General features: G+C 40.9%; 1 protein-coding gene across 6 annotated transcripts in view; it reads left to right on the top strand.

Annotated features, from left to right (window-relative positions):
• The first annotated feature begins 5200 nt into the window (after window positions 1-5200).
• agrn (agrin) overlaps window positions 5201-26984 on the top strand; it is a 241681-nt gene continuing 219897 nt past the window's right edge. For 3 of the 6 annotated variants that reach the window (XM_012967110.3, XM_018096015.2, XM_018096012.2), the window contains exons 1-2: window positions 5201-5701; window positions 18706-18967. In XM_012967110.3, coding sequence (XP_012822564.1) covers window positions 5504-5701; window positions 18706-18967 — 460 coding nt within the window. In that variant the 5' untranslated portion in view covers window positions 5201-5503. The remainder of the gene's footprint in view (window positions 5702-18705; window positions 18968-26984) is intronic. The other 3 variants (XM_018096014.2, XM_018096013.2, XM_018096016.2) reach the window with 1 other exon arrangement.

Here is a 26984-nt window from a genome sequence, read left to right as displayed (position 1 = left end):
TTGTTCTGGTCACCTGACTAGAATATCTTCCTCACTTACATCACATTCTTGTTTGCCCACTTGCCAGGCATGACCACTGCTGAGCAATTCTTACACAGAACCAAATAGGGAGATAAGATTTTGACTTTATAGCAACCACAAAAAACTAAAACTTATAACTAAAACATATAAGAAACTTTATAGAGGAAAGATATTTTCTGCTATCAGAACTCAATAGTCGGCTCATGCTGGCAATCACAATGGGCTCTATGGGATTGTGGGGGCACAATGAAGTGTCTGGCAACTTGTTGAGCCAGCTGAAATAGCACAGTAGCATTTTTGTTGCGGTTAGGGAGATGGTCAATACCTTTTGGTCATGTCCACAGTGATAATTTTGTTTTGGTTAGAGATGACCAAAAACAGGTTCCAATTTGTTGTACAGGGTTTTTTTCAACACATCACCAATGCTACTAGCAAATGGCCAGTGTAATTGTAAGCAACTAGGTCTGTCCCCATAGGACTTCTCTTCTTCTTATGAATGTTCCCAGTATTCCCACCTTTCAGGTGAGTGGAACCTTACAGCTTGAATACCCCAAAGGCCACCCATTCTTCACACCTGCTGGTTGGAAAGGGGTAGTCTGAATTTATGTTGAGGAACACTACCTTACTGAGACCATGGCAGTTAAAGAAACTACCATAACACATGCAACAAAGGCATTTGTCTATTCTGATATATTATAGAAATTGCATTAAAAATACAAAACAAACAAATGGGAGAATGAATACAGCCTAATCTCCAGTCACACTCTTTACGTAGGAGCCCTGGTCCTGTAACAGGACATTAATGATCAAATGATGTGAGTTTGTTGCAGAATTCACTGCTGCTGGAAAGCCGACTCATGCCTCCCTAGCACTACTATACTAATGCTTCCAGCTGTTGTTTGACATCCCTTGTCCATAACTTGATAGGATACAACATGTGTACATTACAGTGAGACTTGCGTGGGTGGGGGAAAGGGGGCGGCATCTTCTTTCAATCTTTGATTCCTGTAGTTTATAATAAAGACTGTAAACTCAGAAAGAGGCCAGTGTGAATATGAATGAATGCTTTACAGCAACCTGAGAAACATAACTGGTTAATCCCGGGATCTGATGAAAGTGTTTTAGTCATGCCATGAATTTGTATTTTCCATAACCCTTTAATTTATACCTGCAAAAAACTCTAGAATAGCCCAAGCCCTGTGTCAGGGGACTGAGCCAGACTATTAGTGTGTAATCTGCAATATGTATAATTAGGTAATGCAGGGGTTGGCTGGTTATATGGCGCAGCCAAAGAAATAGTGCTGAACACTGATAATGGAAGACAGCACTTGATGTGGAAATGTTATCCTTATTGCAAGAAGAACCCAAATATATTTCAACTTTTAGCCCTAGTGGTTTGGGAGTCGCATGAAAAGTCACTGCCAGATTTTTTTGCTGGATATTGTGGTATAAGGAGGCTACTGAATATCAGTTTGTTTTCGTGCAGATATCTTAAAGGGACATTATATACCCATTTTCAACATGAGCTCATTGTCTGTATAATGAGCTGCTCCTTAACGCAAAGCCTAACAAAGCTGCAGCTAAGGGTAATGGCACACTAGGCGGTTTCAAGCATTTTCTAGCCTGGCAAACAAAATGCCCTCATTTATTCCAAAAGGAATCATCTGCACCAGCAGGTCAGTCAATTAACACTCAAAAATGCATTAGGCAACAATTCTGGGTAATAACTGCATGACCCATGAGGGCACCCGTGGGAACATGCAATTCACATTGGAATGAATAGCAGTTGATCCCAAATGTTTTGCTCCCTGTCTGCTGACCTTGAAATCACTAGGATGACAAAACGCTAAGCATTGCCCTTTGGCCAATGTGACACATGGAGTTTTCTTTGCAGGCGTAAAACACGCAAATCTGTTTCCCTGTGCATTGTCTGCACACTGCCAGTATTCTGTGCTAAGGATTAACATTGGTGCTTAGTGATGCTGATTTGGTAAAATGTAAAGATTTTGTATTATGGGTAATAACTTGCAATTTACTAACCTTGTAATTTATACATATATTGCTACTAAACAATTTTAAAGTGTGATACATGAATGCTCTTTTATTACAATTATATTAACGTTCTTGTTCAGATTGTTGTTGTTGATGTAGTATGACATCACAATTAGCAAGATTCCCATCATCACATGTTTGACATGAGTCACTTTGAGAAAGGCTATAATAGAGAAGGATCTGAGGGGTTTTGTAAATAACAAGTTGTCTAATTCCAGGCAGTGTCATTCTGTGGCTACTAAAGCAAATAAAGTTCTATCTTGTATAAAAAAGGGCATTGACTCAAGGGATGAAACATAATTTTGCCTCTTTATAGGTCCCTGGTAAGGCCTCACCTTGAGTATGCAGTGCAGTTTTGGGCTCCAGTCCTTAAAGGACATGTAAACCCCACACACAAAAATGTAATCAGTGAACAGCCTCTTTGAAATCTTTCAATAGCAGCTACACTGGTTTTCCAGAGGTTAATAGTATGGCTGCAGCATCCCCTTAATCACTTAGATTTCCTTCTCCTCCTGTAACCCACTTGCCCCCCCCCCCCCCCCCCCCTCGGGCATTTGCTTTGGTTCCTGGCTTGCCAGACATGCTCAGTTGTTCTAAACTCAGATTACTAACACGCCCCCCAGTCTAGCAGCCAGGGAAGAGATGGCATTGCTGGTTCCCATAGAAACTCAGCTCTAGCTGTCTGCTTCAATTTTCTCCTGAGCTCAGATTTACCATTACAGTGCTCAAACAAAGCAGAACTTTTATCAAAGACAGTTCTGCCTGTGTGAGCCTGTATTCTTGATGAAATGTATGCTGAATTAAGGTCTTTGTATGTGTATGCTGCTTGCAGATTTAAATGTAACTGAGGAAAAATGGCCACCGGGTAAAAGCTGCTATTTGCTTTAGGAACATGTGATGGTGCTGGCATGCGGAGGGGATATATGCAGTACAAATGATGCCATTTGGGTGGGGGAGATGTGCCCAACTGATATACATTGTAGGCCGATGTAGGCTTTACATATCCTTTAAGAAGGATATTAATGAGCTGGAGAGAGTGCAGAGACTGCAACTAAACTGGTAAAGGGGATTGAAGATTTAAACTATGAGGTGAGACTGTCGAGGTTGGGGTTATTTTCTCTGGAAAAGAGGCGCTTGCGAGGGGACATGATTACTTTGTACAAATACATTAGAGGGGATTATAGACAAATAGGGGGTGTTCTTTTTTCCCATAAAAACAATCAACGCACCAGAGACCCCCCCCCCCCCTTTAGATTAGAGGAAAGGAGCTTCCATTTGAAGCAGCGTAGGTGGTTTTTCACGGTGAGGGCAGGGAGGTTGAGGAATGCCCTTCCTAGTGATGTTGTAATGGCAGATTCTGTTAATGTCTTTAAGAGGGGCCTGGATGAGTTCTCTGAGGATTGAGTTCAGTGAAAAACAAATATTTTTTCCATTAGTACTTTATAATAACAATTATGGATTTTTTAATTAAAAGAAAAGGTGTAAAACATTTTTCCTTTTTATTGTGATTATACTTAACAAACGTGTATAATACCTCTTTAAGATTTTTGGTTCAATATTTTGGTGCATCATTTGGTTGGGTCACTCTTAGCCAATATAAAATGCAGTGAAACATACTATAAATATGCCCCAGTTCTCTGGATATCCACAACAGTAACTACTTTCACTATCTCTGGGGGGGGGGAACCCAAAAGGTTTAGTTATTCCTGATTTGCACTGGAAAATGTATAGTTGTAAAGCCACTCCACTACTTCTATACTTCCTGACAGCTTTCTTGTGGTCATGCCATTCTAGCTCTGTCTTATGGAAAAATTAGAAAATACTTTGTTCCTGAATATCATAAACCTGCACTCTAATGTTTTGTTTATACAAGAAAAGTGGAGGAGATAAGGATAAAAATGAAAACATGTGATTATCATATGCCTTTATCCTTTCTTAGCATGCCTAGCATTGAAGCAATATTTCGTGAATAAACTAAAGTCCTTTGATCATGCCCAATTTTCTGCTAAACAAAAGGCAGAATGGAATATATTTCCTCTTAGGCCAATGGCATACATGGAGTTTCTGGGTTCTGTGAGAAAAAAAAACATGGGCAAACCACCTGTAATCTCCTCATGAGCTGTTGCCATAAGATGACAAGCACCCAAGTTCAGAACATCTAGAGGTGTCTAGAGGTGCTTCCCGTTTAAGTAATGGGAAGCATTTTGGGATGGGTAGCAGCACAGCGCACCTCATAGTTCTGATTTCCAAACTAGCTGTCATCACTATGACTTGCATAAAACAATGAAGATAATGTACATTGTTAAATTGGCATCCCTCTGGACAGGTAAAAAGTGACCTGGATCTGATCTGATGGGTCTGCTGTATATCTGGGCAAACTGGTCTAATGTTACAGAGATGCATTCTGCAGAACAAAGAAGGAGTGCATGCGTGTGAACATGTGTGCAGCGCATTGGATTGGCAGGACAAGCCAAATGCCATGAGTAGATGGATGATTTGATTCAGTCCAGGCAAACATTGCTTTTTAAGGGATGCCTCTGTTTTCTGGATGTTATTTTATTGGCAACAAACCTAGGCATATAAATCAGACTGCTTTAGAGGTCTGTAGGGTGGCAAGTGATTTAGTTTAAATGGTGCCCTAAAGCAAATGAATTTTAGGCACCTCTTAACTTTAGTAACAAAACAAACCAAAACATATATTGCAAAGGCTGATGCCCCTTTGGGCCCCTATACCAAACAGGCCAGGGCCCCTAGCAATCCCAAGATCCGCCCCTGTGCGATGGCCGGGCAGCCATCCAGGTTAAAAGAGCTCTTTGAATACTACCTTTCTGAAAAGGTGTATGTTTGAGCCTGGAGCCTGCTCAGATCTGTCCTGCATTCAGACTCGGTTCCAATTCCCCTTCATCTTCTCCCAAGTGCAGCAGTGACTGGAGCAGTGGGCACCGTGCCAGGACTCCCAGCGCAGCCTCCTCTCCTTCCCAGCCCTGTTGCTCATGCACCTTTAGCAAGCAGATCACGTTGCACTCCCGATTATCCATTAACCTGATTTGAGCCGCATTTCCTGGAGGTGGCGTTCTCCTTTACTTTTCCCCATTAAGAGACAGAGAAGGGGGAAAGGGGGGTGGGAGCAATCGGCGAGTAGAGAGGACAGAGCTGCCACCACTACCACCCCCTCTTGTGCTTATCAGCAATTCAGATTGGATGCAAATCCCCCCCAGCCCCATAAGAAGACCTCACATAATCAGCTCTCCTCCCCCCCTCCTCCTCCTCTTGGGTGGGTTTGTCTTCTCTTTCTAAGTGGAAAGGTTTTCCTTTGAGCGGCACTAGCAGAGCCAGGGGAAGCCCTCGCAGCAGCGCAGACTTGGGAGAGCTGCTCTTCTCCCCCATCTCTCTCCGCTCTCCTTTACCCTCGTTACCCCCCTCCTCAGCCATGGGAAGAAGGTGGGGAGCTCCGGCCGTGCTTCTTTGGACTTTATGGGCTCTGGCGGCGGTAGGTTTGGGGTTCAGCAGGGGCCCGTGTCCCGAGAGGGAGCTGGAGCTGAGGGAAGAGGAGGCGAACGTTGTGCTCACCGGGACGGTGGAGGAGATCATGAACGTGGACCCGGTGCACCACACCTACTCCTGCAAGGTACTAGGGGGCACCTGCGCTTCACCTGGGCTTGTGTCGCTGCGCTTGTGTCGCTGGGTGGGTTTTCAACATCGGGAGACGCGGCGTTCCACCTGATTAAAGTGGCAGCAGCGTGCGCAGGGGGGATTAGAGTACATCAAATGCGCTTTGTATGGATTTGCCTGCTTCTCTGTGCACTACTTTGTTCAAAAGTTATTGCTTGGGCTAGACAGTAAAGCATTCTACCGGCTTCAGAGAAATTGCCAGCGGGACATGCTGTTTTATTGGAATCTGGGGCTGACGTTTGGTTTTACTTCAGCATAGCATGCAGGGCTGCAGCTCCCACTCTAGATAGATAGATAGATAGATAGATAGATAGATAGTGCAGAGTAACCTATACACATATGTTTTACTAAATATTTTTAAAAGATAATGACTGAAATTTTGCTGCACTTTGGCATGGGAAGTGCCTATTGCTAGCATCTTTTGATGGAATCATAATCAGGGTTTGTGCCCATATTGCTTTTCAATATAACAGCAGTATTGTTATTCCTGTAACATGTAAGGGTAAATGGCAGCAGTGTGGGATTTCAGTAATGATTACAGAGGTAAAATAAAACCCCATTCCTAGACTTTAATGAAGTTGAGGCCCCTAAAGGTCAGATTGTTAAACTTAGAGTTTGGATGTAGCAATAATGATTGCAGCGAGCTTCTGTCAAGCACAGGGCCACTTATATAGCTGACAAAAATCTAATTATTTTTGCAATCTGCAATTGTTCAGTATAATGTGCTTTGGTTGCCCAGAAGTGCCAGGTCAGCAGGGTTCTGAGTAACCTGTCTCTTCCTGTTCATGGACTTTCTCTCTGAGGTCTCTCTAATTCAATAGTAGATCTGTCACAGTGGGAACTACCTTTAAAACATACAAATATATTTAGGGTTCTTAGGATGTGCAATGGGCTCCATATATACCCCTTTCTTCGTGTTCAGTCTCACCCTTGACTTTACTTATATCCTACATTGCCAGTCACTGTCTGTGCATGTAAATAACTTTGAATATACAGTAACAAATCTCTATATTTTTTATGCTTTAAACACACATGCCTCATGGGCAGCCATACAGCAGCATTGGCACTACTCCTTGTCTTCTGCTGCTGGGGACCTGGGAGTTGTAGCTATACAACAGTGGAGGGTTGCAAGTTTGTCATCCCTGCTCTGTGTCTTTCTTCTGTCTCTTTCTATATAATATGCACACTAAATATTCTTTCTTGCTCTTGTGTGGCCTACAAAGATTTGGCCTACTGAGTATAACAGCTAAACAGCGCTGTCTGAAGCTGAATGTGGTGTTGGTACTGTATTTGCTGGTTCCAGGAGCAAGAACAAGACGCTAACTGTGACCTGCTGCAGCCAAATGCTGCCCAAGAATAGTCTGGGCTGGGTCTTGCGGCACAAATCACAGTCTGTAAAACAGTGGATATGAGGAGATGAAAGTTTCTTCTGGAGGAGGAGCCTGGTTCTTTCTGTACAGCTTCCAACCTGTTCAGACTTCTGATTCAGCAAGTCGTACATTGTGGCAATTTCAAGTGTTTGCCTGTTAGAAAGGCACTAGAGCAGATTAAGTACACAAGCTGAGGATTTCATTTGTGATTTACTTCTAAGTTACTGCTGCCAGAATCTTTTAGTGAATGGCTATTGCTGAGATCAATGCAGTATAGTGGTACTAGAGCTGGGGGAGCATTTATGGGGGCAATTTTTTCATGTACTTGATGTGCAAGTACATCAAGTACAAGCATTGAGATGCACATACAGAATATACTGAAATGGAGAAATTCATGCTGAACGGAAATGTATATAAGCACAATATATGTATTTTAATGTATTCTGCATCCTTTTATAAGGATGGTCATTGAAAGATCAGCATGTAAGGCCCTTTAAATTAGGAGACGGCAGTGTAAGTACTATAAGGAAAGTGCATCCCACAGCCACATGGAGAGAGGGGACCTGCACTGGTTTGAGGTGGGAGGCAGGGGTATGTGGTTCACTGGTGATGGAGGTTATGGACCCATAGCTATTCTGATAAAATTCATTCAACTGTCGCCATCCAGATCTCACTAGACTAAAAAAAATTGCTATGAAGGGTGGTAAGACTTGTACTTCATCAACTGAGGGGCCTTAAGTTGTGCACAACTTGTGAAGTTTTACAGTTACCTTGTAATTCGAAACATCACCTGATGTCAGAATCTACAGGCCATGGACCAACGGGTGCTGCTGCATTGCACATCTAATGCATTTTTCTATCTACAGAAATTGTTCAGCAGGTTCCAGGGTAGTCACTCTCTCACTGAGACTGTTTGACCAAGATATATATATTGAAGTAGCTCCACATACGTTATTCTATATAAATAATTTATGGTTGATAGCTGTCAGGTAGTTTTTTTGAAACATTCCACGTAACACCATTATTGTTTCCTCTAAGGCTACTATCACACAACATCCATGTGTGACAGGAGCCTTAGGTTAGAGCCACATGGTGTGGATTCTTAGCCTGCATATAAGCACAGGCCGAGAATTCGCCTTATGCTCAGGGCCATAATAATGGTAAATGCATGCTGCCAGAGCGAGGTTTTAAATCTGCCTGATCAATATCCGGTCAATTTTCAGATAGATATCAGTCGGGTAAGCCCATCTGAGTGCCCCCAATAAGGCACTGACTTGGTCTGGTAGGACCAAATCGATAAATATTATTAGCCCCTGTATGGCCATCTTTACTTCTCTTTTAAAAAAATGAAATGCTTACATTGTAGAACTCTTGCAGTTGATTACAATAATGGATCCGTCATTTCTGATCCTTCTTGCAAAGCTATAGCAAGCAAAAGGTCTGTTGGTTGCTCCCTTGTTCTGATGGGCCCTGGGCAAAAGCCCCTCTTTGGCCTTTATTGAAATTGCCCTGCTTGTGCAGACAGAGCTGTTTGCATCTTATCTCGGTTTCTGTATGAGTGGCAGGGTAAGTGTACAAAAGTACAGTAATAATACTCAAAAATGAAAATGTTCTTAAAACCTTTTTTAATGATTTTCTCCTTGCTACACTGAGCACTTAGGAGCTGCATGAACATGTGTTTCCAGTTGGGATTTAAGGCAAAGTGTGTAATTTTGATATTTTTAGATTGCTGAACATTAAGGAACGGATTTCTGTCATACAAATAGCCCTGCCTTTGGTCTCTAGGCTGTTATTAGACTGAGGGAACGATACAGCGATGTGCCCATTTTGTAAATACAACTCTTTCAAAAGCTCTGCACTTTCAACACTTGCAGTTATTGAATTTCCAGCTAGCCCCCGAGGCTACTCTTTTTTTCCTCCCTCTTGTGTTGTAAAACCACAATCCAGAATCCAGATCAGAGCACCGGCTACGGCCTGGGAGTTTACAGCAGACTTAACCCTTTTTTGGGAGGAAGGAATGTGTATGGGCAGGGCCACCATTTTGGCCAGATATGTGACTGCAGCGATTTATTCCTTTGCAAACAAGTTTGTTCATGTTATTGCTGTGCTAAAAAAATCAATAAAGAAACTAGAACTAGGAGGGAATTAATGGGTGTAGATTGTTTTAATGAGACCCATAAAGGGGGAGCAAATGACCACAAAATATGGCATTTTGGCAAACAGCAGGTGCCTTAGAGAAGGCAAAAATGTGCTAATAGGCCATAAAGTAGAATAAAATATATATAAATATGAGGTTCTGTGCATCCAATTCATTGAGTTTTGCTCTTTCTTTCATTCTTCATAGAAGAATGAAAAACAATTAAAATAAGTATTTTCTTTTTGCTGTTAATAGTGAGCGCTTTAGCAAGAGGATTATGTGTTTTCAGGGGAGGTCGGCACAGGACATTTACTGAACAAATACTTGGCATTCCAGTGTTAAGATGCTGAGTGGGAAAAATGATAGAGTGTTAATTGGTGCCTTGCTATGTATCTTAAGTATAGAGATAAAGTCAGCGATCAGGAAAGCATTATAAAAATGTTTATCTGCAATATCTACAGGAATTCTCTTATCTGATTCACTTTTTTTTGTCCACCATTCTGGCACATTTCATAGAATTTTCAGCATATTCCCGGGGATGAAAAAATGCATTGATGTGAAAACAGATCAGGGCACTTTGAAAAGTGGCAAACATTTAATATAATTTTACTATAGGTACATTAAGGGGCAGATTTATCAAAATGTGAGATTAGAGCTTACATAAAAACTCACCCATGTTCTATTTATTCCTATGGGATTTTTAGTGTATTTCATCAGTTGGTGAAAGTTAGTGTTTACCAGTTAATAAATACACTTGATTAGATGATTATAACGTGGGTGAGTTTTTATGCATTAAGTTCTAAACACACAGTATGATAAATCTGCTCTGAAACTAGCAGGCATGACAGGCTTTATGTTTTTTAGATTCTTTGAGACTTTCCTTACTGAATTCTTGTGTAAACAAAATAAAAGACTGCATTGATTCTCATCCCATCATGCTTGAATACATAGTTTGAGATGTAGCAGATCAGTGTGGCTGCTAAAATGATCATCTTTGCCTTTCATCTTGTTAGTAAACACGGAATGGTAGAAGACGAGGCTATCCACCTGGAGGCCCTCTAAGGGATTTTATGGCTATCAACCTGCCTAAGGGCTCTGGCACACGGGGAGATTAGTCGCCCGCGACAAATCTCCCTGTTCGCGGGCGACTAATCTCCCCGAGTTGCCATCAGTTGCCATCAGTTGGGATGGCACACGCGGCGGCGCGATTTCGGCGAATCGCCGAAAATGCCTCGCGCAGCAACTTCGCCGATTTGCCATGTATTTAAAACACCACGAGAATGTCAGCATAAGAGAGTAGCTGAGTGAAAAAGGGCTAAAAAAAGCGTGTGCCATCCCACCGGCGACTTACATTTTCGCCGGTGGGATGGCAACTGATGGCAACTCGGGGAGATTAGTCACCCGCGAACAGGGAGATTTGTCGTGGGCAACTAATCTCCCCGTGTGCCGGAGCCCTTAGGAAATGATAACATGCTTGAAAATACCTGTCTATTGCAATGCATTTAAATTGCCGCAAGCATGTCAATACAAAAAAAAGCCATCCTTTTTTTTAGCCCTTTTTCACTCAGCTACTCTATTATGCTGACATTCTCGTGGTGTTTTAAATGCATGGCAATGGAAGGGTGTTTACAGGTGTTTTGTCACCCATGATTTCACGTTGGTGACCAATCTTCCCGTGTGTATATACCGTATATTTTCTCTGCTGATAAAAAACCAGTGGTGGAAAAAGTACAATATAGCTCATAGCAGCACCATATGTGTAGTGACAGGAATTAGTGATATCTGCCTGCCACTGCTCATACAGGGTGGTATTTATAGTATGCAAACATAAGATGATGACATTCATTCCTGTCCCAATATACATAGTGTCAGAATTGGTCCTTTCTCTGCTGGTGGAGAAAATACATGGTGTGACATTAGACTAAACCTGGGCATACACTATAGCAGTGATCCAAACCAGTGTCTAGCATGCAACCCCTTGGATGTTGCTCCCAGTGGCTTTAAAGCAGGTGCTTATTTTAAATTCCTGGCTTGAAGGAAAGTTTTGGATGCATAATAACCAGATTTACTGCCAGAGCCCCTTTTAGGCTGCCTGTCCACATAGGGCCTACCAAATAGCCAATCGCAGCCCTTATTTGGCCATCCCCCAGGAACTTTTCATGCTTGTGTTACTCCTCAGCTCTTTTTACATTTGAATGTGGCTCATGGGTCAGAAAGGTTGGGGACCCCTATAGTATCTGCTCGTTTGGCAAGTTTGCCAAACAAACGGATCTTTCCCTTGATGCGTATATTGGGTTAATCTAATTGTTTAAACCAAGGGCCAAATGATTGGATTACAGTGAGGAGAATACGAGCCAACAGAGCAAGGACTGCATCAAAGAGCCCATGCGTTCCTCGCTCCAACATGAAAATCAAACCTGCCCAATCTACATGTGAATGTTGTGTGAATGGACTATTTACAACTGTTGCACCTAGTGATAGAATTTTTACTTGTGCTATGTCTGTATAGTTGAGCTTTGCGCAGTGGCAGTATCATAGCCAATGAGGTCCAACCAAGGCGCTAATTGTGCTGAAGCGGAAGCTTGATGAAAGTATAGGAGCTGTGTTCCCATTAGGGAAGAGCTGCTGTATTATTTCTTGTCCGGGGCTTCGCACATGCTCCTTCTGCCTAATCATGCTTCACTTCCTTTGCCCCAGCCAATAGGCGGGCGGGAGGTATTTTTCTTTTTTACTTTCCAGCTGCCAGCTGGAGCCTTACCAAGGCAATTATTGGCATTGCACCTGCAAACTTCAGCACCCTTTTTGTGTTTGATTTGTGCACACTGGATAGGTGTCATAGTCCTCTGGGTTTGACCCTAGGCCAAGACTTGGTGGTTCTCACTCTAGCTTTGGCAAAGGTGGATCTGCCCGCGCATGCTGTTCATTGGCGAAAGCCTTGAACACATGAGCATCGGAGCCCATGCCTTTGGGTTGGTCTCACAGGCGATGATTCAAACCTCTGTATAGTTGCTTATTTGTGCCATAAGCTCACCCTTTCCCATTAATCATATTTAAAGGAACAGTAACACCAAAAAATGAAAGAGCTTTAAAGTAATAAAAATATAATGCACTGTTGCCCTGCACTGGTAAAACTGGTGTGTTTGCTACAGTAACACTACTATAATTTATATAATAAGCTGCTGTGTAGCCATGGGGGCAGCCATTCAAGCTGGAAAAAAGGAGAAAAGGCACAGGTTACATAGCAGATAACAGATAAGTTCTGTAGAATACAATAGTGTTTTATCTGTTATCTGCTATATAACCTGTGCCTTTTCTCCTTTGAATGGCTGCCCCCATGGCTACATAGCAGCTTATTTATATAAATGATAGTAGACTTTCTGAAGTAAACACACAACTTTTACCAGTGCAGGGCCGCAGCACATTATATTTTAGTTACTTTTATACACTTTCATTTTTTGGTGTTACTGTTCCTTTAAAGATTTTACTTGCTGCTTTGTTTCCTAAAAACTATCATGCCTACTGAATGCCACATGTGCTCACTGACCCCAAGTACAGGACCAGATATTTTCCATTTCATGATATCGGATTAATCTTATCCAAAGTCCAGTTAGTGACTGCAGCAGACTGACAGGTCTTTCATGTGAACATAGATGGAACCCTCTGTTCATCCTGGGCCAACTGATGCCAACCTCTGTTCACCTGATGGCCAGATAAACAGATCTGCCACGCACATAGCAAGCTTCAGTCTGTTTTAGAAAGGGACATAATAATGAGAAACATAAAGAGACAAAGAATTGCTGAGATCCCTCAAATTATAGTGTGGAAAAGGTAGTGAATAGCAGAGAATAGCTGTGGCTTGAAAGCATTAAAGGGAAAATATTAGGGATACGCCAAATGCAGGATTTGGTTTAGGATTCGGGCAAGATTCTGCCTTTTTTGGCAGTATTCGGATCTGGCCCAATCCAAATACCTGGCTGAACTGATTCTGAATGCTTAAAATCACGTGACTTTTGCTCACATGAACACGGAAGTAAAAAAAAATTCTCACGTGCTTGTGTTTAACCCTTCATATAACTCTTTGCATATGCAAATTAGGATTCAGTTTGGTATTCAGGCTAATCTTTTATATAGGATTCGGGGCTCGGCCAAACCCAAAAATAGTGGATTCAGTGCATCCCTATAAAATATACCCCCCTTTTTGACATGAGCTCATTCAGTTGGGAATATCTGGAGAAGGTGCACTAACTCACCTTTCAAAAATAAACATAAATGTATTTTTACACAGACATACCCCTCCCTCACCTTGTCCAATGTGAAGTGATACTGGGATTCTGGTACTTGAAGTCCCTCTGTGTTTGTCATATTCTGTGCACCACCCACTATGGGAAGCAGAGGGACTTTAAGTCCCAGAATACATCACTTTACAATGTAACAATGTTAGAGAGGTGTAGCATTACACTGTTAGCATAAGTGATGTTGGGAAATAGTTCACCAGAGAAACTATGGTTTCCTTCCAGTCTGTGGAGATACTGTATGTCCAGGGTCGGACTGGGGGGTGCAGGGCCCACCGGGGCTCCCGCCCCAGGGGCCCTGCAGGTGCCCCAGCCGCGTCCCCTAACCCCCCCGCAGGGCCCCCGCCTGACGTCCTCCCCGAGCGCGTATAAATTGAACGCGTCAGGGGAGGAACAGTCAGTAGGGGGAGCGCCGGCAAAGGTCGGACTGGGCCGCTGGGGCCCACTAGGGCCGGGGCCCACCGGGATTTTTCCCAGTCCGACCCTGAATATGTCTGTTTAAAAATTTATTTAAATGTATTTTTTGAAAGTTCAGATAGTGTTTATACTACTGTCTACAAGCCTAACTAAATGAACTTGTGTTAAAAAGGGGGGTATGTTGCTCCTTTAGATTTTATTAATCAATTAGTCTTAATATTTCAGAAATATTTTTCCATTCTCTCAATTTTTTCTACAACTTTTGAAATACTTGCTTTCTGTGTAAGAAACATTCCCCTCCATTACTTGCCACAAAACTCCAAATGCAGTGTTATGAATAAAAAAATGCCTGTAGCAGCCTTGGAAGACAGAGCTACAGAGTCCTGTGTCCTTGGCCCAGAATCTGAGCAAGGAAGAAGCTTTTACAGTACTGACTGACTGGGTGATATAACTCTCACTCCTGCTGCCCAGCTTTAATAATTGTTTTTTTTTTTTTTCTTTACAAAGGCAGAACAGCACTTTGTATGGGAATGCAGCCCTTTCATCTTAGGGTGCTTTGAGTGGGAGAGTACATACAAGTTGTTTAATCAAGGGATGTGCATCCTGCTGTCCTCCAGATGCTATTGGTGCCCAAATTAGGGCATCCTGGGAGCTGTAGTAAAGCCACCTAAGGGGCATATTTGTAAGCCAAGTTTACTGGTGATGTTGTCCTTAGCAACCAATCAGCAATTTGATTTGAACGGTCACCTACAATTTAGAACACAAAAGCAAGGATCTGATTGGTTGCTCTGGCAACTTCACCGAAGCTGTTGGCTTATAGACTATAAAAAAATATGCCCTGGTGTGGTTCCTATAGCTGTTAAACACCTTGCCATTGATTTGCCCCTTTTTATACATACCCTTCACAACATTAAAAAATTATAGTTTACAGTATTTTTGAAAAATGATTGTCCATTTGTACTACAGTACAATAATGTTTGAAATGGGTTGTTCACTTTTTAATTATCTTTTAGTATCAACCAATGATATTCTAATAGCAATTTCACTTAGTCTTATTTATTTATTTTATTATGTGGCATGTAGTTTAGCAGCACTCCAATTTGGAATTTCAGCAGCTATCTAGTTGCTAGGGTTCAGTTAACCCTAGCAACCAGGCAGTAATTTGAATGAGTGACTGGCAGATGAATAGGAGGGGTTCCAAAAAGAAAGATGAAAAGGTAATAATAAAATGGTTGTTTTTTTTATGCTGGGAATGGGCTAATCATGATCTATTTGAAATGTTGATTCTATGTCATACTAAAAGTAAACTACCCTGTTAAATAGTTGTAATTGGACTGATTTTTATATAACAATATTATGTAGCACCTGTGACATGCACTTGCAAGACTATTACAACGTGAAATGGAAATAGTTATTTTTAAAAGTTGTCAAAGTGTGTATTGTTTCCAGCACTCTGCAATAAAAAAGAGGCCTGCATGTCATTCTTAAGGTGCAGTCTGCTGGGGTGCAGTGGGAACCCTGGAATTACCAGCACATTCTGAGTGGTGGGAGGGTTCTCCTGTGTCAGTAAGCGCAATTATTGCTTCATTAGAACAAAGGCAGGTCTAAACTTTATCAGTAAAAAGAGATACAGTGCTGTTTTTACTCATTGCTAAATTACTGAACTTTTACCTAAAAATAAAATTTGCCAGCAGTCATTTAACCAAGGGGTAAGTAAACCATTTTTTTAAAATAGATCAGCTATGAATGCATGTAGAGAGCCAGTAACACTACAGTGGGAAAATATTTTTTTCACATTTGATGTGTATAGTGGTGCCATAAACATGCGTCTTAGGACAAAGTCCCACCTGGTGTATGGTTTGCCTCTCTCTGTTTGAATTTTGTAGGCAGGTGGAGAGAAGCAGATCAGCTCTCACCCTCAGCTCCGTGTAGCTGCACTGACAGACACATTTTCGCCCTGAGTGCAGCTACATAGAGTGGGGATCGGCCCCGAAAATGCCTTCTTTCCAGTTTTTCAGTCTCTGCTCTGCTCCGTGTAGCTGCACTCAGGCCAAAGCTGTTCCTGTCAGTGCAGCTACACGGAATGAGAGGATGAGTGGATGAGAGTGGATCCGCTTCTCTCCACTTGCCCACAAAACGCAGGCGGAAAGACCGTATGCCAAGCTACTTTGGCCTTCTTGCTTATTCAATGTATTCCTTCCATCGGACTAGCTGTAGCCTGCACCTCAGTCATAGACCACACTATCAGGAGAAGCAGGTCAGTCCTGTACTTACCCGCTGCCAGGGGCTCTGCCCACCCCTCTTAAATACAGCACTGCAGAACCCAGGTAACATTGCATTCAAGGAGGCAGCCTCTGTGCTCCAAAACAGATTGCAGAGACACGTAGCAATTCTACATTTATAAAAGGCAGTGTGCTACACTGGCTACAAAGTAGCTTATTTTTATAAACTAAAATGTTGTAAATGGTTACAAATACACCATTCCTTGTGTATTGTGACAGGTGGATGCTGTAATTGTCAGTGCACACTGATGTTTAGAGGGAAGTGAGTGGATCAGAGTTTTACCCAGTCTCTACTGCGTATACGCTTAAACAACTGCACCATCATTACCGGCTGTTATTTAGGCATAGAGCACATGTGGCGGATCCACTGTCAAGGTTTTTCAATTTATAAAGACACAAATGCCTACGGTTACCAGATTATTTGAAAATTGAAGGCTACTTCTTAAGAATGCATGTTGCAAGGCCACACTGATTGTATTTGTCCCTGAATTTTCAAGTGATCTGGCAACCCTACCATTGCCGTCCAACCTAGCTTCTATCTCCTGTTGTTCATAATACTTGCATCTGCCTGTCACTGTGCACATGGGGTGGATATCAATTCAAAACTGCACGCTTGAGTGGACAACCACTGAGGGGGAAGCCATCAATTGTGTGCTGTGCCCTTAAATCTCTGACATGGCGCATTGTGCATGCTCCATGCCCAGGGCTCCTTTGGGGGCTAGATGGAATATCGGGTTAGCCCACATACTAGTAGAGGGAAGGACTTTCAACAGGAACAAAGACAAAAGCTAGACAAAAGAAGTGGAGCTGCTACATTAGTATTGGCCTTTGCACTCCATTTGTTTCCCTATCTACATTTGGTAGATGTATCTATAGGTTTCTGTTGTAAGCAAAATATATATTCATGAGAAGTATAATTTCCTTCAAGTTATGTGAGACATTGAGATAAAAGGGCTCCCAATTAGCACACTTCCCTTATTAGATGCTGGTGAGATGACTTGTTGCACAGTTCTCTTGTGCAGCATAGCCAGGTCTGTCTGATATATGGATTTAGGGTTATGGAAAATGAAAAAAATGTCTCCATCGCTGCCATCCAGCCTTGTCCTATGCATATAAAGAGGCAAGGGACCTCCTTAAAAAAAAAAAACTAAAAAACTTAAGTATAGCTACTCCATCCTTATTGCAAATGCATGATGGGAATTGTAGTCTTTCAACTGTGAAATGATTACAGCTTCCATCATGCCTTGTATCCTTTCTCAGATTTTGCATGACCTGGCACAGACAATGCTGATTATAGCAATTAGCGTAAAGTTGTGGGTTTTTGTCTGGGTGGCTGTATAAAAAGTCACATGTCTGGAGGTTGTCTGCTGTTTCATACTTTGCAACTTAAAGCAGATGTTACGCAAAGGTACTCTAGGATTTTCTAGTTTTACATTCTTCTTCTCAAGTATTGCCAGTCACAAAAAAAAAATTTTTTTTTTTTTTAAATCTGTTTAACTGGGGGTTACTTTGGGCAGATTTTGGTGCAAAAATGCATTTTGTCTTGTGTCCACTCTGAAACCCGCTTTGTGTGTCTGCATGCAGAGGACCCTGTGCCTGTCAGTGCAGATACAGTATGGAGCAGATGGGAGTGGATTGGCTGCTTTAAAGCCTTGGCCTTAATAAAGAAATTGTTCACCTTCAAGTTAACTTTTAGTATGTTATAAGCAACTTTTCAATTGGCCTTCATTTTTTTTTTTTTTTAATTATTTTCCACCTTCTTCTGCTAATTTCCAGCATTCATATGGGGGTCCCTGACCCCAGGTGCCAAAAACTATTGGCCTATGAGGCTACAATTTTGTTTTATTGTTACTGTTAGTTTTTATTATGTTTACCTTCCTATTCAAGTACTCTACTTTTCATATTTCAGTCTCTCATTCAGATCAGTGCCTGATTGCTAGGGTAATTTTGACCACTGCAACAACATAGCTGCTATAGTTCCAAACTAGAGAGCTGCTACAAACACTTTAATGTGATCCAGTTGTTAGCGCAGATTCCAAACTGCCAGATCAGCCTGATTTCATCCAGCATTTTTATGGAGATTTCAGAGTGGACACAAGACAAAATGCATTTTTTTAGCTGAATTGTTAGTCATTGCATGCATGGTCAGCTGTAATGCCTATACTAAAATGTAACTCTAAAACTTAACACTAATATGCTTTGTAAATGCTTTGCAACTCCACAGTTAGGGAATCCCTGGTGTAGAATATGATACCATGCCACTCTGCAATATAGTGTGGCAGCAGGTGATTACAGGTGGATGTCCTTGCAAAATCAGTACATGCATGGGTAGATGTGGGGAGGTAAAAAAAAAAAAAGCCTTAGGGCCAATTCTATTCCAGTTATGCTGCTATGAGTGTGTTGTTTGGTTTATGATGTAAAATGCTATGGAAATTTTCATCACCTGCCATACTTCTTTTCAGGTTAGAGTATGGCGATATCTGAAGGGCCGAGAGATTGTGACAAATGATATTCTGCTGGATGGAGGGAACAAAGTAATGGTTGGAGGATTTGGAGATCCCACAATCTGTGACAATCAGGTGTCTACAGGGGACACAAGGATTTTCTTTGTTAATCCCGCCCCCCGCTCTATGTGGCCCACTCATCGTAATGAGCTGATGCTAAACTCCAGCCTAATGAGGATAACCCTTAGGAATCTGGAAGAGGTAGAAATGTGTGTTGAAGGTAAGTCGACTGCATTGATTTTTGGGTTTCCTATTCATACAGTCATAAAAAATGGGCAAAATCCAATCATTTGGTGGCCTTACATACATGAGCAAATGTATGGCAGGCTGCAATTTTACACACCTTGTCCTGCTCTCAGTTTACAAAACTCAGAATACAATACAATGACACTTGTGTTTTGTGTATTTGGGAAATGTACAAAGTCACCAGATTTCTTAGAAATCTTTGTGTGTTTTTAATCAAGTGAATTTAGTGAATTTGCTCTTTATGGAAATGACTGGGTTAAAATTTTGATGGTGGCTGTGGTACTCTAACTGCTCCCAAGGGATATTTGTTAATACTGGCAGTGTCAAAAGCTCGTTCAAGCACTTTTACGGCTCCCTACGGTCTACAACAAGTGGTAGTGAATTAAAAAAATGCTTCACTTAGACTATTCATTGGATCCACACTAATTGTAATATAAACTCAACAGTTAAAAACTGGAGGGCTAAAAGAAAGTACAAACATCAGAATTGTTGTCGTTTACTTTGTTTCTGCTTAACTACATTGAAAGATTCTGTTCCAGAATTCTAGCCTAAATGTGAATGCCACAATTAATGAAGATGGGCATGCTATTTGGTATAGGAATGCAAGAGGCATATACATATCATCAGAGTATCTTTATTGAAAAAGCATTGTTTTTAGCTAAAAATAACTTATTACACGAAAATGGAAGGTGTCTGATCCCCCCCATCCTCTCTCAGTGGGTTTCAGAATAACACTTATGTACACTGGAAAACGTTATATGTAAAACAAGGGGATAAATAGTTGGAGTTGGCAGCATAAGAATGGTATATACTTCATCTATAGTAAAGGGTTCAGACAAACTGTTTTTCCTATATTTTGGAAACTTAATGTGTAAACTTCCATGTGAGCCATTCAGTAAACTCAATCTTTTTACTCCGATGCTATATTTGCATTGGTAACTTGACTAAAAATGTTGTAAGAAGATTATTTGTCAATTGCTGAACTCTCACTTTCATCCTTGCATAAATACACTTTTAAAAATCCCATAGGAATGATTAGAAAGTGGTGGTGAGTTTTAATCTTACATTTTGAATGAAGATAGGCATAAATTGAAGGTAGGACATGGGCATTTACTTATACCCCTCTTAATAATTTTCATTTCAACTAGTGCAACATCAAGCGCCTAAAGGTGCAACATGTAAAAGAATACCTGTACTTATTGCCTAGTCAGACAGGTGTTAGGTATAGACTTATATTTTCAGGAGCAAATTGAGCCTTCTGCCTCATGCACTTAGTTGTACCTGACAGATGGCAATTTTCCATGTCTTTGCACCTAGTAATCATATATAGGTTGTATGATCAATATTCTGCATATTTAAAATCAACTGCTGCATAATATTTAAAGGCATTGACACTTTATGACAATAACCATTTAATGTTTAAGCTTTAATATAGCTATTATATATGCGCTGAAATACATGCAACATAAGACTAAGGTGTATGCAATGTTTGTTATGCTCAGTAATTCATATTTTCTTGCCTTGCTCTCTGCTGAATATAGTCCATTGTGGGCCAGCCTGCCTGAAGTATAACCTTAAACAGGCCATGAACCCTGAATGAAAAATTGGTACCCTGTGCTCTCCAGAGCCAAGAGTGTTAATATGAAGTAGGTCTTCCATTTGCTGCTACAGCCTTTTACTATTTGGGAATAATTTCCATTATATGTTGGTACATTTTTGGTGGAACATGCTTCCTTTTGCCACAAGCATTAGGGAGGTTGGGAACTGTAGTTTCTGACAAATAGTTATTTGTTGATTTTGCTTCTAGAGACAGTTTGAAAGTTGTCAGTGGAGGGAATGAAATTTTAGAAGGGTTGTCTATCAAGTATCACACTAATCATTTTACCTGACCATACCAAAAGATTAAGCTCTTAGAAATGTCATGTTTAACAGAATTCTTAGGCGTCAAACTAATGTAATAAGTGTGTTTAGAAAGGTAAATACATTAATATATTGTATGTCCATCACTAAGATGATAGCACTTGGGAGGGGTCTTTAAATAGGGCAAACAAGTTATAAGGAGCTATGTATTATTCCTAAGTTCCTAGAATTCTGTTCTGACTGCTAAATTCTTGCTCATACATTCTTCTTCCTGCGCAACTTTTATTTCTTCAGTGTGATAGTTACTATACATAGTCCTGTCAGTATAGAAAATACTTTATCAAGGAGAAACAACATTCTAAACTCCAACTGTTGCAGAGCTTCTACAAACTGAGGATGCTGAGTGTTGTATTGCAGAATAACACTGGGGCTGCTAAATTGGATTAGTCAGGAATTATAGTTAAAGTGATAATGACTTATTCTTAAATTATAGGAATCATGTAAGGATTAAAGCTCCCTTGCAGCATTGGTTTTTTTTTTTGTTTGTTTTATTCTTAATAGTTCCCTATCCATTCCTCTTGATTATTCTTACATGCAATCCTTTCAGCAGTCCTGGAACTGTCAGTCATGTCCATCAGAAGTCTGGGTATCTGTTTGCATTTGTACTTAAGCCTATGGGAGCTTTGTGCCCAGCCCATTTTGACCAACAGAACCGGTGTTCTTAATAAGCATGTCAGTTGATAAATTGATATCACCCAAATAACTTATTTGATGCCACTAAAGTTCAGTTAAATGCTCAATCCAACAGTGGTTAGGGTTTGCCAGGTCCATACAGCGTATAACATAGAAAATAACAAAATCATTGCTCTCCAGCGGATGATGTTATTTTCTTTGATATATTTAGAGAAAGATACAAATTTACCAATTTTATTCTTTTGCTAAAATAAGCCCTACCTAACATACAGGTGATTGAGAGGAAGGTGAAAACAAATCTGAAGCTCCTTTCAATTTGCTTAAAAAAAATCAATGACTCTAACACAATAATTGGGCCACCCCATAGATGAGCAATTTATTAAGGGTATTAATAGTGGTGGCCCTTACATTTTCTTGTTTGCTGGAAAGACATTAAACCCTTTTTAAACAAGTCTAATGTATCTACTAGTGTGAGCGCTTCAGGGAGAGAATGCAACAATTTCACATCTCTCACTGTTAATGGAAAATGCCACGGGCTGAGCGCTTCATGCGGTCAGGTCTGTACAAGCCCCTCCATGATGTCTTATCATTGTCCAAAGAGCTCAGTTCTTTACTTGACCAACAGCGTGTGAACATTTACACCACACCCAAAACCACATTTTAGATGTAATGAAATTATATTGTTACTGCATTAATCCCTTTTACAATAAAACAGGGACTTAGGCTAGCTACATTTCCTAAATCAGCAAATCCAGGATGAAGAGGGAGTAAAACTGAAATGTCACAGCTCCTATGTTTACAAAGCACCTTCAAAAAGTTATTAAATATATGTGGGTGTCATGACTTTCCTAGGGTTAATCAGTCCCTCTAACAATCACTGTCACTCATCTGTTCAACTCCTTATTGTTTTTGTACACATGCTTACTCAGCTGACTGTTATTCAGGAGAGATTGCCCATGTGATAAAATTACTAACGTAGTAAATGGAGGAACGTTGTGACCTGGTGACCGTTTCGGGTTGCAAAGATTTCTGCAAAGCATCGTGGGTGTTGTATTTGTATGAATACCTGTTTGTGGCTAATTCCCTTGTTTGAGAAAATAGGAGTCCTTATTTCATCACGTTCAATCTTGCACACATAACATCTATTAATGCACAGAAAGCAAACACAACCCCATTGAATATGAGGCAGTATAACCTAAAGGGTGTGAAAGAAATAGCTTAGTGAGCCCAAACGTTTACCTGTATCAATCAGCATTGGATTTATTTATCTTAATACATTTTCACATTGCTTGACTAGTGCTGCTGAGGTTTTAGATTTAGCTATGCTACATTCTGATGCATCCCATTGTGGAGATCGATTGGAACCACAATTCTCTTCTGCCATAATAAGAGGAAAGCCCAATAAATGTTCAGTTCTCTATCACAGTAGCTGTAAAACACAAAGGTACTGAAAGCAGAGGGTTGACCCCTAGCTGAAGAATATTCAGCTTTTGGTACCACTTGCAACCTGTTTACTGGCCTAAGCAGAAAGAAATGGAGTTAAGAAATGGAGTTAAGAGAGCCTGGTATCCAGTATAGTTTGCATTGTCACATATGGTGTTACATGTGCATTAAATGCACAAATGCTACAAATTTTCTCTATTAACTTTCAACTTCCTGTAAGTTTACTTTGTTAGTTTCAGCTGCCTGCCTTTGGTGTTTTTCTTGTATTGTAAAGTAGTCTTCAAGTGTGTTATAAATATAGCTGGGTAAATTTGCTCTTTGATATTCCTGTTTATCTCTCTGAGCACTCTTTAACCGGGTATCTTATTGACCCTTGGCAAAGTTTTCTGTTTGTGACATGGTTACAGTCATAATAATACAAGACACTGGACATGGTTGTTATTTTGCCTGGATGTATAGGGAGCCACTGACGGCCAGTTAGGGCTCTGGCACACGGGGAGATTAGTCGCCCGCGACAAACCTCCCTGTTCGCGGGCGACTAATCTCCACGGATTGCCATCCCACCAGTGAAAATGTAAATCGCTGGTGGGATGGCATATGCAGCGGCGCTATTTAAGTGAAATTGCGCAAGTTGCCTTGAGAGGAAACTTGCGCGTTTTCAGTGAAATCGCGCCGCCGCGTATGCCATCCCACCAGCGATTTACATTTTCACTGGTGGGATGGCAATCCGGGGAGATTAGTCGCCCGCAAACACGGGAGATTTGTCGCGGGCGACTAATCTCCCTGTGTGCCAGAGCCCTTACACAGCAAGTGCACAAAATAAACATTTACATGAGATCTAAAGCCATAGATTAGCTCAGCTTTCATTAATTGCTTTTGTGGCACAGGGATAATGTGCTCCTTCCCTACTGAACATAAAATAAATGTCCCTGTAGCCAAAACTTTCTCCAGGCAATACTTTGCTTCCAAAGCACACATTGTAGAGTCCTGTGCAGAACCAATTTTTGTGACCTAGACCTGACCCAGACCCACAACCCGAACCCGCAACCCACATTTTTACTTGCTTTGACCTGCTACCCGACCAACCTGCAAGTGCCTTATCTGAAACCTGCTGACTACCATTAAACAGGAAGTGCTGTTGCTGCATACTGGAAGTGGCATCATCAGAAGTGGCCAAGGGTAGAAACTATGTTTAAAAATGTCCAAAGTAAAATATAGATAATTTAGGTAATACAATATAAGAAAAATGAATAAGACCCGCAACCTGACGACTCGTATCTATACCTGCATCTAAAAGTCCTACCTGCAGCCTGCAGGGTACCCAACCTGACTTGTGTCATAACTTGTGTACAGCTTTACAAGTGATGTCAATATGCACTTGTATTCTGCATCAAACTGAGATCACTGAGCAGATGGAATAAAATAAAAACAAATAATATAAATGCATGGCTAGTGCAAAAAGAGCAGAGTTTGGTGGAACCATATCACTCCTGGTCTGTAAAGTTATAACAGATTAAGTTGGTAGCATGCCTTTTAGTGGGTTATAAAATGGTTCAAGAAGTGGTGATTTTTTCAGCAGGGTTATGCAAGATTTCAGAACAGACTATCAAATGCCATATTTTTCTTAGCATGCACATTTTCCAGCAGTGGGGTTTTCCATTATTAATTAGAATTGATTTGTATCAATGTTTTATTTTCTATACAAAGCCTTTGCAAAGCAATTGGCTCTTGTGCCAACTGTGTGCAAAGATGACAAATCTAAATTTTCACCTGTTACTCACTTAACTTTCCCATCTTTATGGTATGGGTGAGTGTGTCCCGGTTGTTTCACTTTGATCACCATTAGAGCTAAAAACAAATAAAGGATTAGTGTGTTTTGGATGGGGGGAGGGGTTATGGAGGTTTGATGTACTAAGCCTGATGTCAATATAAGGTCCCGCAGGCACACGTTAGGGCCACTAACACCTAATACATTTCCTAGATTTGTCTCCTGGGAACCCTGTCTTTCTCATTGAACTAACTGCTCTTTTGTCACAGATTTAATTACCTTTGTTGTATTGTATGGGATGCATGATGCCATGTACCCTAGAGCTCATTCTTTTTTGATGTTACTTCTTTACATGACAACATACTGTACGGTAATATTATCAGCTTTCCCCTGTGGGCCCAGGAGTACATGTTAGCAACAAATACTTTCCACAGCTGTAGTTATAATAACTCTCTTGTGTTGTCTTTCAACACACTACATTACTCTTAAGTAATAATTAGTAATAATTTTTTTAAAATCATGTCTCTTCTCCTGCTTTCTCACAGAGATCAGTGACCCCTACTGATCTCGTGGAGGTGTCATCTAAATAGCACCAAACATGGTGCCCCAAAATGCTCAAAGCGGCACTTTATGTAATAAGTGGAAATAAGAGATGTGAAATATGTTTGTGTCCAGTCACAGTTTCAATGATTTTAGAGGGGGAAGCTTTTGTGGAGGGGGGGTGTCATGTGTGTCGACTGTATCTCATTAATCATTAAGGAATGTTAAATCCCATAGGGTGTGGCTACATGGGAATGTCCCCTGCCTGTTCCTATGGTGTCTTTTTTTTTATTAGTCAAAGCTGTTGGACTAATGAAAGGAAGAGACCTTTACCAGCCTCCCAATGAGCTCCAGCTGTGCATCAGAATACATAGAAACTAAACAACATTCACATGGTAGAGAGCTAGATGACCAAGCAATGGAGCATGTATCAGAAATGGGAAGAATTAGTGACATTTTGTAAGCATAGCTGTTATTTGTTCATTATTAACCCCTGCACTGTCAAATATAAAAAAGTCTTCATTTCTTATTATTTTCACAAACATTTGGTGCTTCATATGCAGCATTTTAACATGAAGGATAACTAAATGACAAGTGGTGTTGTAATGAAAGCAGTTCTTTAATACTGTGTGTTTTGCTGTGGTGATTACTCCCATATTGCTAAGTAATGGCAAATAAATCACTTTAGCAGCCAATCTAGTAGGTACTATTTTCATCACTAGGAGAAAGACTCTTGAGGTATTACCCTAACACTCATGTTGTTTCTCTTTTCCATTCCTCTGGGTGCAGCAAGTCAGCATTTAAAAAGTATCTGACAGAGCATGGACAGGTTAATCAGGAAGCTTGCACTCTGACACACCTTTGCTAAGACATGAATATCCACAACATCTGGTCAGCCGGTGTGCCCCAAAGGCCAGAACTCACATAGATATCTGGATCATTGTAAGCAATAGGGACAAATTCACAATCCTTTCAGTACTAAGTGTTGTACAATTAGAAGGGCTAATGGTAGGCACCTATAAAATATATTGGCATCGGGCAAGGATTTTTTAAAGACGAGGATAGATTCATCCAGCCCAGAAACATCCAACTGCTGACAGCACTACATCAGTACAGTCATTTGGGAGCACAGGAAATGATTTACAGTGTAAAATAGCATTTCTATAGTGTCCAGGAGGCATTGCTTCATCCAGCATTCCCTGATTACCTTTTTGAAGTTCTTTTAGTAATACAGGATGATTGAGAGCAGGTAGTGATAGCTAACTCCTGCTGCCCCATAGTGAGAAATGTGTTGCACACATGTGAATTGTTAGCACACTGCCAGAACGGTGCTCCTTGTGAGATCCTGTTAGCGCCTTCATGTTACCCATCTTGTCTGCGGCCAAGTCAAAGGTGTTTAATGTGGACACTTTTGTTTGATGTTTACAAGCTTTGTGTCCTATCATCACTTTTCCCTCCAAGAGACCAGCATGCGGACATGCAACTTTCATCATCTGTCTATGATACTCACACACAGTAATATATATATATATATATATATATATATATAAGTTTTACAAAAATGGACAGCACATACTGCTAAAGTGCAAAAAATGTATTGTATAAAAATGACATCATATGCTTACTGTACACATATAAGCGTCGTTTCGAGCCTGGCTGTGCACCACACACTAATTGCTTGCTGGGT

This window comes from Xenopus tropicalis, chromosome 7, assembly GCF_000004195.4.
Source record: "Xenopus tropicalis strain Nigerian chromosome 7, UCB_Xtro_10.0, whole genome shotgun sequence".
Classification (NCBI taxonomy): Eukaryota; Metazoa; Chordata; class Amphibia; order Anura; family Pipidae; genus Xenopus; species Xenopus tropicalis.
Note: the sequence above shows the minus strand (reverse complement) of the source record. Positions and strands in the feature narration are given on the sequence as shown.